The following is a 15,502-nucleotide window of genomic DNA, read 5'->3' as shown; positions in this document are numbered from 1 at the left end:
AGATGTTAATCCATCATGATTTACCCGATCGTATGAAGGAGATTGTTTATTTGTAAAAAGGAGGAATCGATCTTTCCAAGTTTTGTTTCTGCGGGGCCATATTTTGATGGACATCCCGAGAGCGGAAACAGTAACGTGTAAGTAAAAACTACCCTACACGTGGGTTAGGTATTTTGGTCAGTTCCATTAAAAATTATATGAATACCATAGAGAATTACTTATACTTTAATATTAGTGTGCTTTGTTTGCATTACATTAATGACAAACCACCAACCAATACATTTAAATGATTCATTTGTTCTTTTTTACTGTACTATTTTAGTGTAAAGATATAATGTGAACTCTGAAGAAGTGTTTTTATTGTATAAGAATTTAAACATCGTCACAAAGTAATAACATTGATATTTGTACAGAGTAGTGCAATGTTTGTCCCAATTATTTTCCTATTTAATTGTGACGAAAATGTGATTTGTAACTTTAAATACCATCACTAGCCAAGCGTACACAGTAATGATGACGTTTCCTGAAGTGATGAAGGAACGATTGTGAATGAAACGGTTATGCATAACGTTAATTAAAAAACCTAATGATCCAGCAATTCAATTTTATTCCTTAACTTCACAGCTTCCAAACACCTCGGCGGCAGTGGAACTGGTATTTGCAAAGCTACTGCGTGGTACTTGAGAACTGGGCAAGCCATCAATCGAAGGAGCTTTTTTTGAGAAAAAAAAAAACAAACACTTGATAATGGAGCATTTACCAGAGTGCAATTCAAGATACAAAGACGTGGAATACTGGGATGAAAGATACAAGAAGGAACAGTCGTTTGAGTGGTTCGGAGATTATTCGAAGTTCGAACATTTACTGGAACAGCACGTCAGAAAAGAGGATAAGATTCTGGTACTAGGTATGTTCACAATGATGGTTGTCCGACGATGACGGTTGTACTTTGTGGAGCTCATCTGTTTGGAAGATGAGCTGCACAAAGAAACCCGTGCGGGAGAGCTTCTTGAAGTGGGGAAGCCGTTGCACTGGGGCTATCCCGCTGTCTCGACCTCAGAAGCCTGGGTCCAGTGGTACGAGTAGTCATCATGACTGGAGACTCCCTTGGTTGCAGTGGATGGCCATGACACCTTTCTCTGCCTTGTCATGCCCTTTGCTTTCAAAAGTGCAAATATACTTGCAAAAGTATAGAGTCCTATCAATAATGGGGCATTAGGACCTACCCAGGCCACAGGGTGAGCACCCCCTGCTGGCCCCACCAACACCTTTTCCAGCAGCAACCTTAGTTTTCCCCAGGAGGTCTCTCATCCAGGTACTGGCCAGGCCCACTTGCTTAGCTGCAGTGGGTTTTCAGTCATGCAGGGCGATATGGCTGCTGCTGTAGTCAAGATGATATTGTTGCTATTTACATATGATGATGTGGGCGCAGTGGAGAAGTAGTCAGTACTCTGGACAGGAGGGTGCAAAATCTGTATGCTGTTGTACCCTTGAGCATGGTACTTTACTTGCATTGCTCCAGTAAAATGCCTTGGTGTATAAAACTCAACAGCAAAAAAAAATTAATAAGACCTTAGTGGTTAACTTTTAAAGAGAAATATAGCTAATTTAAAATATTCAAAATAATTAAAAATTCCTTACACACTTAAACAGCACTTTTCTGGACCACTCCACTCAAAGCGCTTCACAGGAAATGGGGACTCCCTTCCACCACCACCAAAGTGTAGCACCTAGCTGGGTGATGTGACACAAGCCAAAGTGCATACAGTACGCTCACCACACAGCTCTCAGTAATTAAGTCAATTCATAGATGGGGATTATTAGGATGTCATGATTGGTAAATGCCAAGGACAAATTTGGCCTGGACACTGGGGTAACATTCCTGCTCTTTTCAAGAAATGCCCTGGGATTTGTAATGACCACAGAGAGTCAGGACCTCAGTTTTATGTTTCATCAAAGGGATAGTACTTTTTTTACTGTATAGTGTCCCCGTCACTATACTGGGGTGTTAAGACCCACACAGACCACAGGGTGAGCACCCCCCTACTGACCCCTATAATACTGCATCCAGCAGCAACTTAGCTTTCCCAAGAGGTCTCCCATCCAGGCTGTGGCCAGACTCACAGCTGCTTATCTTCAGTAGGTTGCCAGTTGTGAGTTCCAGGGTAATATAGCTGCTGATAATAGCACCAAAAACAGTGTTTTAAATGTCACTAAGCTTTCACTAAGCTCGCTCAGCAGATGGTAGAAACATAGATCCTTGGATTTTGTACTGATACTAATGCAAAAAAAATATTTTACACACAGCATGTATGATGAAGTCACTTGTATCCTTCATTCATTTGTGTTAGTAGTAGTGTGATCACTGATCACTACTGAGTAGGAGTGTGGTCACTAAATTTGAAATAGCAGATTTAAATAAAGTTGCATGGTGTAAATGCATTTGATGCATGATAGCAGTTATAAAGTACAGATTGCATGTTTAGTAAATTTTCCAACATTTTATGTTTTTATATGACTACCATTTTTTGGCTTTTGAGTAATTCATTCCCTAAAAGTAGAATAGACTAATACATAAAGATATCATTAGCATATACAGTAACAAGAAGATCACTCACTGATTCTTCATGTTCTGGGGCCGATTGTCATCATGAATATCAAAACTGTTTGTGGCCACCAGGAGTCACTGTAGTCAAGGATTTAGAAACTCTTCGTCTTCGTTTGGCACCTGTTTATGTGACATTTTGAAAGCTGGTGGTATATACTAAGCTGTATTTAGAAACCTACATTTAAAGAAATGTATTTATATGCTGCTAGCACAATATCATACTTAAGACTTCATATGGTAATACCACTGCTCTCTGCACATTGCAGTAGACAGACACCTGTAACTTTAAACTAGTTAGAAACAGTGTAACCTACAGTACTTTCAAAAATACTTAGTTAACAGTGATCAAAATGAAAATCCATTGCCAATGAATTATTTTCCTATAATAGTCTCTGTTGAGAGATTTGTGAACTTTGATCAAGGTCACACAGAATGATATAAATAAAAAATCACTATTTTGTTTCTTCAATGTGCAATGTTTTATATATATCACACGTTAATTAGAGACAGGCTGCACAAACATTCCTGTACCCTTTTCTTAATTGTCTGGTGTCAGTGTTGATCTTCTCTGACTGTTGTCTAGATATGTAAAACAAATTTTTACAAATTCTTAGTGTATGCTTGAGCATGTGCTGTTATGTTAAACTGATTTCTCGATTATTTTAAGGTAACATTTTTGTGTTTTCCTGTTAGTGTAAAATGTAGTGTAATTAAATCTGCACTTATCTATGCACGATTCATGGGATAAAAAACATTGGTAACACAGACGTTATAGTGATATAAAACTTATTCGTTTTACACCTAGATTTTAAGTTTACTGTAATACTTGGTAGTATTGTTGTTCTGGAGATCTTGAGCAAAATGGAATGTCGGAATCTTGGTGTGAGCGGAAGACGCCAATCTGAAAATTTCTTTAGCTCTCTGGATGAGAAAGCAAGGGGGTTGCACTATTGTTGTAATAGCGTGGTGATCTGCTAGAGGGCAGTATCACACTGTAGGTTTTGTCAGCTTGCATTCATTTCGCAGCACTTTTGAGGCTTTTAAATTTGTGTCAGGGAATGACGGGGACTTTCTGCTCTCTCTAATGGGGCAATGCAGCAGTTAACGGAACCGCACAAGTTCCGATGCTTGTGCAACCAGTTTGTTTTATTTTCTTCTGCTTTTCATGTTTCTAATAAATGTGACGCTGGGAAGGTATATATGCCCTTCTCTTTTTTCCTTATTTACAAGCTCGAGGGGTCTAAGATTCTCCTCTTAAACATTTATGCAGGCAGTCAGCTTACCTATGCAACATGCATTCATGTGCACATGTATGCTGCTGAGAACAGAACATACCTTATTCTCCACTTACTGGAGGTACATACTGTATAATTTCACTTATACCTATTCACCTTTATCTCAGGTCTCATAGACCACACACATGCAACCAAAGGCAGATGGTTTAACTTAATCTCCTTCCTTTCCACCATGTTAGAGTGCCCAGCAAAACAATCAACATATTGAGCCTGTCACTGAACATGTGGTAAATAACGGGGTTTGTCATGTTGCTATCATACCTGCCAGTGCTGCAGGAAGAGTAATGAGAGGCAGATTGTAACAAAAATGAAGAAAACAAAAGACTGTCCGCTTGTGTAATGGTTCATATAGAAAACAACAACCCATCAGTTTTTCAGAAAGCAGCTGATGCTAATCTGTTGTGTTTTAGGCAGTATGTTTCACTGTAGAATGCAGATTTATCTATGGGTTTCTTTCTGGCCCAATTCTTAAATAAAATACATTCTGTAATATACAAATCATGCTAAGCAGGGACAGTAGCTTGTCTGGTAAAGGGAGACACACATGATCTATTTTGTATTATGTTTCACAGAAAATAAGAAATTTATAAAATTAAAATGATTTGTAATAAGCATTTTTATGCCCTCTGTGTATTGTCGTATTGTAAAATATTATTTTCACATTATAGAACATAAGCTTTCCCTAGATAATTGCAATGTTTGGAATAGCTGTCTTGTTTTGTTTTTAGAGAAAAATCTAAGAAAGAGTGCTCGCAGACCTTCTGCCAGAGAATGCAAAATGTATGATCGAACGCTGAATTGGTCTTTTCCATGAGAAGCCATTTCAGTGTACCCCTGGGAATCTAAAAATAAGAAACAAATTAAGAAGCTGAAACAGAAGCAAGATAACATAGAGAACGAACAATACAATTCAGACTTTAGATGTCTGTTCAGATACAAAATGTGCTCTTTCCTCTGTAATGGAAGCTGATGGCAGCAGAGCAAGCTGGCGTGTACTTAGATAGCAGAGACCTCCTCCAAAATCGAAAGCCCCTTTTCTCTAGTAGGAGAGCACCATCTTACTATAGCCAGGTCAGTGAGGTTTGAAACAATCTAAATAAAAAAAAATACAACTCTGTTAGTTACTGTATACACTAATTGACAGACTCTCAACTGCATGTCTATATGTATTCTTCCAATTTGTTTTATGCTAAAATTACTTGTATGCTTTTATCCTCATGAGGTTCTTTCTGATACAGAAGATTTACATTCACAGCGAGCTCTTTAGGTCAACTTCAGGTTTCGATTTCGTATTTTTTGTATGTCTAATTGCATTCAGTGCGCTCTGGATTTATTCATAATTGATCAAATAATAACAAAACAACATCACATAGTAGAATGAAGATAGGGTAATGTATCTCACAAAAACAATCTAATGTTCTATCAATCCATTTCCCAACTGCTTTATCCAATACAGGGGTTGTATGCAGAGCTATCCATCACAGGGCATGTAAACACACTCACACCAGGGCCAATTTTCCCGAAGCCAATTAACCTACCAGTATGTCTTTTGAACTCAGGTATTGAACCTTGAGCCTCAGTGCTGAGAGTAATGCTAACCACTGTGCCACCATGCCAACCAGATTCAGAGGTTATACACCCTGAAGTAGTAGTATTGCACAAAACAAGCGTACTGTATTTTGTACATAAATAACTGAATTGTAGAAAACAAGATTGTTACATTTATTAACACCTCTAAGTACTATCTCAAGCAAAAACAAATATACAATAAAGGTTTCCTGTTTCCTTTGGAAATTAAAGGAGGTAATACACAGAAAACACTCCATAGTGGCATGAATCATCAGGTTTAAGGTCAGAGAACCTTTTCAGAGGCTGCAGGCAAATGATCACTGATCTGCGCAAGTTGGTGAATGACTGTAAAAGAATCTACAAAAAGCTGAATCGACCACTTTCCACTGTAGTGTCCATTATTTAAGGGTCCAAGATATTTAAGGCTGCTAGTATAAGGGCCACCCTGCTGGGAAGAGGACATGAGCATATCCACCATGGGCTGCAGGATTTGTGGTTTGTGAGGTGGCTATAAATCCTATACACACTGCCATCTTCAAAATAAAAATAAAAACCTGAAAATGACCAGTCAAAGTTGCCTGCATGAATGCTGAGGTGCAAGGCAGAACCACAAAAAGACACACCTCAAATCTATCAAACGTCATCTAAAATGAAAATTAAGCTTTTTGGACATGCTTATTAGCGTTATGTTTGGCATAAAAAAACATGAATCTCATGTTGAGAAAACTACTACCTACGGTGAAATATGTTTTGGATTTGATTTTCGTCTGCAGGTCCTGGAGTCCTTGTCAAGATATGGTAAATCATTAACATTGCACTTTCTGGAACATTTTGGCCAGACACCTTGGTTGCTTCTGTTAAGAAGCTCAAGATTGATTGAAATTAGACATTCCAGCATGGCTATATTCTAAAACATACATCCATGTCTGCAAAGGTATGGTTTACTGCAGTAAAATAAAATTTTTTGACTGTTCTTCTCAATCTCCAGACCTCAGCATCAACTGAGCATTTGTGACTCTAACTCAGTATGGCAGTTCACCTCTACAAAAAGTTATGTTCATAAATTTCCCTACTCAAGTTTCAGAACCTCATATCACACTACAATAGGCATTGTCTGTGTATTCCCTGCCAAAGGTGCATTTACTAACTAGGGGGCTGTGAACAAATGTATCTGTCAGGTTTTCAGGACAAATTTGACTTTGTTTTCCTTATAGTGGTATAAGGATAACAGTATGATGCTTTTAGGTTTTTTTTTTTAAATAAGAAAGATTATCGCTCTGCAACTCACAAGTGACAACACACTGAAACTAAGCAGGTGTGAGCCTTGTCAGTACCTGGATTGGAGACCTCTTAGGAAAAATTAAGGCTGCTGCTGGAAAAGGGTGTTAGTGGGGCCAGCAGGGGGTGGTCTGTGTGGATCCTAATGCCCCAGTATAGTGACAGGGACACTAATGGGAGTCCCCATTACCTGTAAAGTGTTTTGCATGCAGTGTCCAGAAAAGTGTTGTACCGTATAACTTTAAGGAATGAATATCCAGTCTGTAAATCTTCATTTTTATGTTTACTGATTTCATCAGGGATAGGATAGGTATAAATTTGGAGGGCACTGTATTATTTACATGATTGACTTTATTAACGTTGTTTTTCCTTTATTACAATTTGTCAGTTGTTTGACACCAAAAATACTTTATGTTAAGATTTTCAAAACTTTGCTGCCTGCAGGTTCATAGGGAAACAATTTAATTTCATAATGGAATGTTCCAGTGCAAGTCCTGGGTTTCTGGATAGAATATACGTATAGTATTCTCCAAAACCACAGTCTGCAAGGTGATATTGATCATAATGTCTTTTGTTTTTCTTTTTGCCTTCCAGTTCATGCCCTTCAGTTTTTTATGACGTTTCATTTTTCCAAGACAAAGCAACATGCTGATGGTATTGCTATATAACAAATATTACCTAGAACACTACACTCCAACAAGCATTCTAGAGCCTTATTCATACTGAAGAAAGATGTGAAGACGGGGGTTTGAATTTAATCTTTTCTGTAGGGGGTTTAGACTTCCAAGTCACAAGCAGGGGTTTATGGCAGGAAAGGGGGTTAACTGATAAGGATTGCAGATGCCAGCTAGGAACCCCCCTGGGTGTAATGTTAAAACTGACCATTTGCCCAGAACATCGTAAACTGGCCAAATACCATGAACCCCCCTCTTTACCATCATACCGAGTGACGTCAGAAACGGAGAAGAAAACACTATATAACCCAAAAGTTTGTAACAGTACGTTGAACAATACTTCGGTTTTGTTGTTTCTTGCGGGAAACAAGACTTCGGCTTTATTGTTCCTTGCATGCAATAAACTCATCTGTTTCACTTCATCTCGGGATCAAGAACCTTATTTCTTCTGTTACAACAAATTTGGCGTAGTCGGCGGATGCTCCAGAAGGCGCAGAACTTCCCATCGGCAGGAGAGACGGTCAGCGCGCACATAACTAAGAGGTAAGGACTCCTCTTTTATTTAAAAGTCCCGACTCTCTCTGACCGATTGGGAAATCTCTGCTCCCTGCGAGAATCGCCCGAGATGACGGAGTAAACGTGAGTTTCTGAATTCCTCTGGCCCGGGGAAGGCACCGGTGTATGTAATGGGTTGTTTGCTGTAAGCCCAGAATTTGGTCTGGCAGGGGTTCCGCGGTATTGTGTACAGGCGTTCGAAGCTGGTGTATGCCTTAATTGCGCGTGGAGTTTTGAACGGGTTTTGGACCCTTACCGTGAAGTCAGGACTGGTGTGGGTCTTAATTGCACCCGGAGTTCTGAAGCTCAGAACTGGTTTGGGTCTTAATTGCACCCGGAGTTCTGAGGCTCTGAATCGGTGTGGGCCTTAATTGCGCCCGGGGTTCTAGAGCAAGTGGTGCATTAAATGCACGTAGTTCAGGACTGGTGTGGGTCTTAGTTGCACCCGGAGTTCTGAAGGTCAGAACTGGTGTGGGTCTTAATTGCACCCGGAGTTCTGTGGCTCGGGATCGGTGTGGGCCTTAATTGCGCCCGGGGTTCTGGAGCTGAGTGGTGCATTAAATGCACGTATAATCCAGGATTGGTGTGGGCTTTAATTACGCCCGGGGTCCTGAGATTAGCTACGCCTTGATCGTGCACAGATTGGCGTGGCGTGGTTTTTTTTTTGTTTTAAAGGAAGCAGGAGTGGAGGAGATATATGTATGTATGTTTTTGGTGTTTTCCTTGTTTGTGAAATACATATACACACGCGCGACACTGGCATGGGCGCACCTCATAGTGGGGAGCGGGGCATTAAGTGGCAGGATTTGGGGGACCCGAGAATCGCCCTGATTGAGCTCAGTGCGTAAGTCCACCCCGGGGCAAAAGCAGCGATGCTGGCGTTCTGGGGATGGTGAATTACTGATCAAGAAAGGGGGTTTTCGAGGTCTCGTTTCTTACCTGTGAACAGTGCGGTGTAAGTCCTCTCTAAAGTCTCGGAGAGGCATTTAGATCCTGAGGTAACAGACGCCCTTGGCTGAATGAGTGCAGGAATGCACAGGTTTTTCAAGTGAAAGCATCCCCCTACTGAATGAGCTGTTACCTCACACACGACAAAAGTAAATCTTAAAGAGACCGAACATGTGCGCTAACTGATGGTTTGAGAAAGTGGTGGAAGGGTCCGTTTAAATATCGGAAAAGTGTAAGTTGACGGAAAAGAAGGAGAAAAATATGGAAAAAGCTGAGTTTGTCAGAGGGAATTTGGGGCGAAGACGCCTGTAAAGAAAGCATATATGAGTATTGATTGGCAAAAGCACAAGCATGTAGCTCCCACCCTGGTGCACGGCCGGCACCAGTGGTGGCAGATACATGACGAAAAAGAAAGAAATTGGGATGTGACTTAAAAGTGTGTTTACGGGGAAAATAAATACCCGGAAGAAGATATACTTTACTCGCTACGAAAGAGTATACGGAAAAAAAAAGCTAAAAGAGGCAGTACAGGAGAATGAGAAACGAATTAGGAATTAACTCCTGGTCACGCTGCACTGGTTAATGTGCTACAGCCGGCGACTAAGTTATATCCTGCTCTCCCACAGGGGAACAAACAGGCAGGAAACGAAAATAATTGGGATCAATTCCCTCAGTGGCCATATGGAGAAGAGGGGTCTGATTGGGATAACACTTGGTATGAGTATGATAAAGACGGATCAGGGTCTCCCCTGTTAGAGGGAGGGCGCCCGCAGGTCTGTACTCTCACTCGAAGTGGGAAAGGACTTGATGTAGCAGGGGCTGGTGCCGTTGATGACAGCGCCACTCTAACACTGTCTCGCACCCCGTCGAGGGGGTCTGCAATCGCACCTACCTTCCCTGATTTCCCCCATACGATCAAATCCAAAACCGTAAGATATTGACCGGTGGGCTAAAGTACCGCACCCGAAATTAGAAATGCAGCGAACCTGGAGTGCGCTTCAGGAATTAAAATGATTCATGTAGGAGTAAAACAAGAATACAGCACATTGTATTACGAAGAGAAAAATATATTCTCGATGTATATGTGTGTTTTATGAATTTGTGTGCCGGCATGTATGTGTGCAACTGTGAGTTTTGGTCTACTAAATGACGGTGTGAGTGTGTTTAGCCAGCGGGACTGGCTAGAGACGTAACTACAGAGACTTGACGAAAATCAACTTAAGGAGATTGGAAAATATAAGAGCGTCTGAAACGTATAAGTACAGTACAGGTGGACGTAAAAGTAGTTAAACAGTTTTTGTATTATTATAAATTGTAATTTATACAATTAGTTGCAATAGTGGAAACAATTTGGTTTTATTCGAATGTCTCGAAACCAGACATGCTGAAACGCTGTAGGTTTAGAATCGAGACTGGGGAGAATAACGTCTTGTGAGAAAATCTGTTTACCTAACGATTAGATCCTGTAAATCCCTTGTAGCCTCCCTAAGTCTGTCCCAGTCCAGTGGATAAAAATGTACTGTTAATGGAGTGTTGGTTTTTCTGTAGGGGATACTGGAGCACTACTGTCCTGCTTGTTTCACTCCTCTGTTCAACAGTGTACTATAGAGCAATGTATATGGGAAGATGGCAGGAGGCCACAGGAGTATTGGGACAGCAAGTTTTACTTGCCGAGTACCAGATTTTAATGGGTGGTTTGATCCCAGATCTATTGGGTTGAAATATTATGCATTACAAAGAATGACTATGCAGAACAGGGTATCACGTGGCTTCAACTGGCTGTGATCACTCAGTATGTTGATGGTATTCTGAGTGCTTCCCCTGACGAGGAAACCCACAAGTCTGAGTTGCTTCAGCTTTAGAGTGTCTAATAGAAGCAGTTATGATAAGGCCCTTTTGTGTCTAGCATTGTGGAATTTTAACAGGGCCTGGGTGCAATGTTTTTTACAGGGTGAGCACAACTCTTAACAGATCTGCTTAAGGGGGGAGTGCAGTACAAGGACAAGATTGCCTTGGTTCCTGCAGCAAAAGCCGCCTTTAATAATTTGAAACAAGTTCTCTTACAGGTGCTGAGACTGGGGTTTCCTCAGAGGGATCAACCATTCCTTTGTATTATTGCAAGTAGCTGACAGAGGCCACCCAAGGAGCCCGCGAGCAGGTCCTGGAGGCGTGGGGACCACCACCTGAAGGAGGGCACAACCTCATCCCAGGAGAGTGGGTGTGGATCAGGAAATTTCCTTCACAGGTTCTCCAGCCCAGGTGGGATCCAGATCCTGTTGACAACCGAGTCTGCGGTTCGAGTGGAAGGAAAAGATCGCTGGATCCACGCGCCACACTGCCGACGAGCCTCATCCCCATTTACAGACTCAGAATGAAATCATTTCTGTCAATAATGATAATTGTTGCTGTAGAACTATGTTCCGCAGGGATTAATGATCATCTCTCCCACAAAGGAGAACATGGAATTAATTCCTTTTTAGGCCTCTCCTATCTGACAGCTAAGAAAACCAACCAAAGTGCCTGCTGGGTGTGTGCAGCATTACCCAAATATGTACAGGGAGGACTTCCTATGGGAGCCATTCCTTGGCGTCTCGAGGAAGTCATAGGCATGATCATTTGGAGGGATAATTTAGGAGATTTTAATATGACAAACTATGGGGGTTGCCATAACACGACTTTAACCTGCACAACATTACAATATCTACAGGAGCGAAGCTTAGAGCCCACGAGTTTCACAGGCTCTTACGCTCCTAAATATAACAGAAGCCATACACCACCATACCTGACTCTAAATAAGGAACGTGAGGGAAACATATGTTTTCAGCACACTAATGGTCTGCACTTGGTTGGATGGAGTCGTTGCAACCTTACCATCTCTGCAAATATATCCACCTCTACCTTCCAAATTCCAGGATGGGATCGGCACACCCCACAATTCGGTATAAGTTTCTTATTTTCAGAGGCATGGGGAGCGCCAAACGGAACATATTTCATTTGTGGAAAACGAGCCTACCCATGGTTGCCAGCCCAGTGGTCTGGCTCATGTTATTTAGGATATGTGGTTCCTCATATCCGTGTTCAAACCCACACCCCCTTCGGACCTAACCACAGACCACAAAGAAAATTGGCTGATTGGGAATATTATTTAGGTATAATATTTCCACAAGCCGGCATGAACTTTCTGAGTCGAGAGTTAATTCAAATGGCTTCGACTTTAGAAGAATTAGCAAATTCTACCTCATCTAGTCTGAAGGCTGTTAATGATGAGATGGTAGCCCTCAGAACAGTGGCCATGCAGAACCGACTAGCTTTAGATTATGTACTGGCGGCCCAAGGAGGAACTTGTGCAGTAATTGGCACTGAATGCTGCACATATATTCCTGATAATTCTGAGCACATCTCAGATCTGGCCCAACACATTTACAATGAGGGACAGAAATATCAGGACTATTATACTGAAAATTGGGGAATTGGGCCTTGGGTAAAGTCTGTGTTTGGGGCCTGGGGTGGAACCTTTTTATAGTGTTTATCTGTAGGAGTAGTATTGTTTATATGTATAATTGTAATCATCACGTGCACAAAAACATGTATCACATCTTGCCATAACCGTGGAACGTACAATGTCATGGCAATACATACCTGTTCGCCAAGAAAGGAAAGATCTGCCCTGACATTGTATGTATAAAAATAGGCTACACTGACGTATGCCATATTTTATAAGGGGGGAATGAAGAAAGATGTGAAGACGGGGGTTTGAATTTAATCTTTTCTGTAGGGGGTTTAGACTTCCAAGTCACAAGCAGGGGTTTATGGCAGGAAAGGGGGTTAACTGATAAGGATTGCAGATGCCAGCTAGGAACCCCCCTGGGTGTAATGTTAAAACTGACCATTTGCCCAGAACATCGTAAACTGGCCAAATACCATGAACCCCCCTCTTTACCATCATACCGAGTGACGTCAGAAACGGAGAAGAAAACACTATATAACCCAAAAGTTTGTAACAGTACGTTGAACAATACTTCGGTTTTGTTGTTTCTTGCGGGAAACAAGACTTCGGCTTTATTGTTCCTTGCATGCAATAAACTCATCTGTTTCACTTCATCTCGGGATCAAGAACCTTATTTCTTCTGTTACAACAATACTAAACTGATACAGCTAGTGTTAGCATTAAGGTGACTTAGTTTGTTGTATGAACTGCCAGAGGCTGCACAGACTATCATAAAAAACTGGCATCAGGCCACCTTCTCCACTGGTTTTCTTTTATTTAGAGTGCCAAACCGCATTGCAACTGGTAGTAAGCTGGTAACACCGAGGGGTATGCTGATAACAAAACCTTCAGACTGACAGATCGTTTGAGATCTGAGGTTTGACAGAAATGTGGAATCTTTTTGAAAATGCATAGGGAAGTAGAAATGGTCATGATTGTAACCACAGTTTCATAGTGGGGCTAAGGTCTGTAACTTTAAACTATCTTAGCAATGAATTGAATATCACTAATATACACTAGGATGTATATATATCTTTTTTACTCTTTAGTGTATGTCACATGAATTGTAGTTTGAAGATTTAGGGAAGGTTTTATATAGTGTTTTTCAGAGCCCAGTATGTTTTCTTTATTTTTTGGTTTGATTTCACTCGATTCAGTGTTTCATTCAAGTTGTTAGATGTGGTAGCTCTTACGTTGCCTTGAGGGACACTAGCATGCCTAATGTATCATTCCCTATATTGAATAACTTTACTGCATAGTGACTGTCCATTACTGCTAAAGCAATTTTTGCCACTAGCAATGGTGCCCTGTTCTGCTCTAATGTTTCTTCTTCATCTACCTCACTGGGGGTTGGGTGAATGGGTTTGCAACACTCTAGTGACTTGTACTGTACTTGTGTAACTTACTAATGCCAGGAGAGCTCAAGAATCGCACTGCAGTCCTCAGGCCAGAAATGATTATACTCCATATACAATCCAGCCTGGACATGAAAAGTGTGCAAATTAATTGTGCTGCCCAGATCTCATTTCAATTCCCAGTCCTAAAATTGAGGATTTTATCCACTGACTAATGGTTCTGGTTTGTTCCTCCTCCAGTTGCTGCTTTATCTTCCATTTAATGTTGTAAGATGCAAGATGTAACATAGCACAAATGCAAAGACATTTTTGGCCTGTTTGTTTCTGGACACTAAAACAGTGCTTTCTTTCTGGGTTGATTAAGAGTTTAAAGACAATAGGAATTGATTAAGTGAAATTTTTCATTTCTGAAATGTTATTTTATTTTAAATGTGGACCATTGTGAGGAATTGCTTACCCACGCAGTTTGTGAGTGGGATAGAGTAGTGTTTAAGCTTCTGCACTCATAACTGACAGGTTGTGGGTTCGAGTCCCTGCCGCAGACACTGCTGTCGTACCCTTGAGGGAGATACTTTACCCCCGTTGCTTCAGTGCACCCAGCTGTATAGACTGCACAGAGGGGGAGTCACATGCTGTGAGTCTGCTTAATACTGCGGGAACCTGCATGAGCTGCGACTTGGGCAGCCAATGAGAAAGACGTGTGAGCAGAGGCACATCTGTCAGGATTTTATAATGTGGACATTAGTAGTCAGCTCTTCACCAGCCTCCTCAAAACCTTTCATCAGGTGTCAGGCGTTGGAAATTCATTCATTTTAATTTATGTTGATAATTTAGAATGAAAAAAAAAGTGCAAGCATTTTATGCTGGCACAGGAACTGTACTCCCCTACTTAATATTAATTCCGCTCTTGTGTTTCCTTATTTGCAGAGCTGGCATCAAATGTGCTAGCTGTGCACCCCTCAACACCATTTGCAAAAAATATTTTAGAATTTGAAGTCTATTTGTTAAACACAAGTTGAGTGTTTTGCAAGTTTTTAACAGATATATTGGAGAAACTTTATTGCTATTAACTGGAAACTCTTTAGTGATGCCTTTGCCTTTGAGATTTTATTCCATATATTCTTTTTTTCCCTTTATGTAGCACTTTTGATTTCATTCTTTTGATTTTTAATGCTTTTAGTGGTTTGATCACCAATGTACCTATTTAACATGGTACTTAGCAGCACACTGCAGAGGCACACTGGATTGTGGCGATAACACATTCTCGCAAGGTGTGTCATTCTGTCTACAGCGCTGCATCCTGCAGCCTAATGTCTGTGTTTTGTAATAGAAAGCTAATGTGCTTGTATGGAAAGCTTCTGTCATTGTTTGAGCGCATTAGGCTGTAGGGGTGCTTTGTTAGTGGAATCCATTTCCAGGGACGAATGGAGCTCATGTATCAGGGCCGCTGCTGAAAAATGAATGAACGAGGAAATGGATGAATGAAAAGCAATGGGAGAAGACCTGTTTTGTGCGTTGGGCTTTGTGCTAGCTCGTCGCCAGCTCCCCCTAACCTCCCCCGCCGTACTATACTCCCTCCTTTCATCTCCTGCCTCATTGATTGGTTCGCACTGGCCTAGGCATTGCGGCAGTCTGTGCCGGGGTACTTTTTTCCCCCCGCTGTTATTGGTGGTGGTGCTTGTGAATGAGATTCCTCACTGCTGGTTCTGAATGAAAAGAACAGAATGGAGAAA

The 15,502-nt window shown here is 41.2% G+C and overlaps 1 protein-coding gene across 3 annotated transcripts in view; it reads left to right on the top strand.

Moving 5' to 3' along the window:
- The first annotated feature begins 4 nt into the window (after window positions 1-4).
- Window positions 5-15,502, top strand: part of ece2a (endothelin converting enzyme 2a) — a 118,146-nt gene continuing 102,648 nt past the window's right edge. The window contains exons 1-2 of one of the 3 annotated variants that reach the window (XM_088616116.1): window positions 5-137; window positions 625-907. In XM_088616116.1, the coding sequence (XP_088472242.1) occupies window positions 748-907 (160 nt within the window). In that variant the 5' untranslated portion in view covers window positions 5-137; window positions 625-747. Of the gene's footprint in view, window positions 177-624; window positions 908-15,502 lie in introns of all 3 variants that reach the window. The other 2 variants (XM_088616100.1, XM_088616109.1) reach the window with 2 other exon arrangements.

This window comes from Lepisosteus platostomus, chromosome 2 (genome assembly GCF_059453375.1).
Source record: "Lepisosteus platostomus isolate fLepPlt1 chromosome 2, fLepPlt1.hap1, whole genome shotgun sequence".
NCBI lineage: Eukaryota > Metazoa > Chordata > Actinopteri > Semionotiformes > Lepisosteidae > Lepisosteus > Lepisosteus platostomus.
This window is presented reverse-complemented; position numbering and strand designations above follow the sequence as displayed.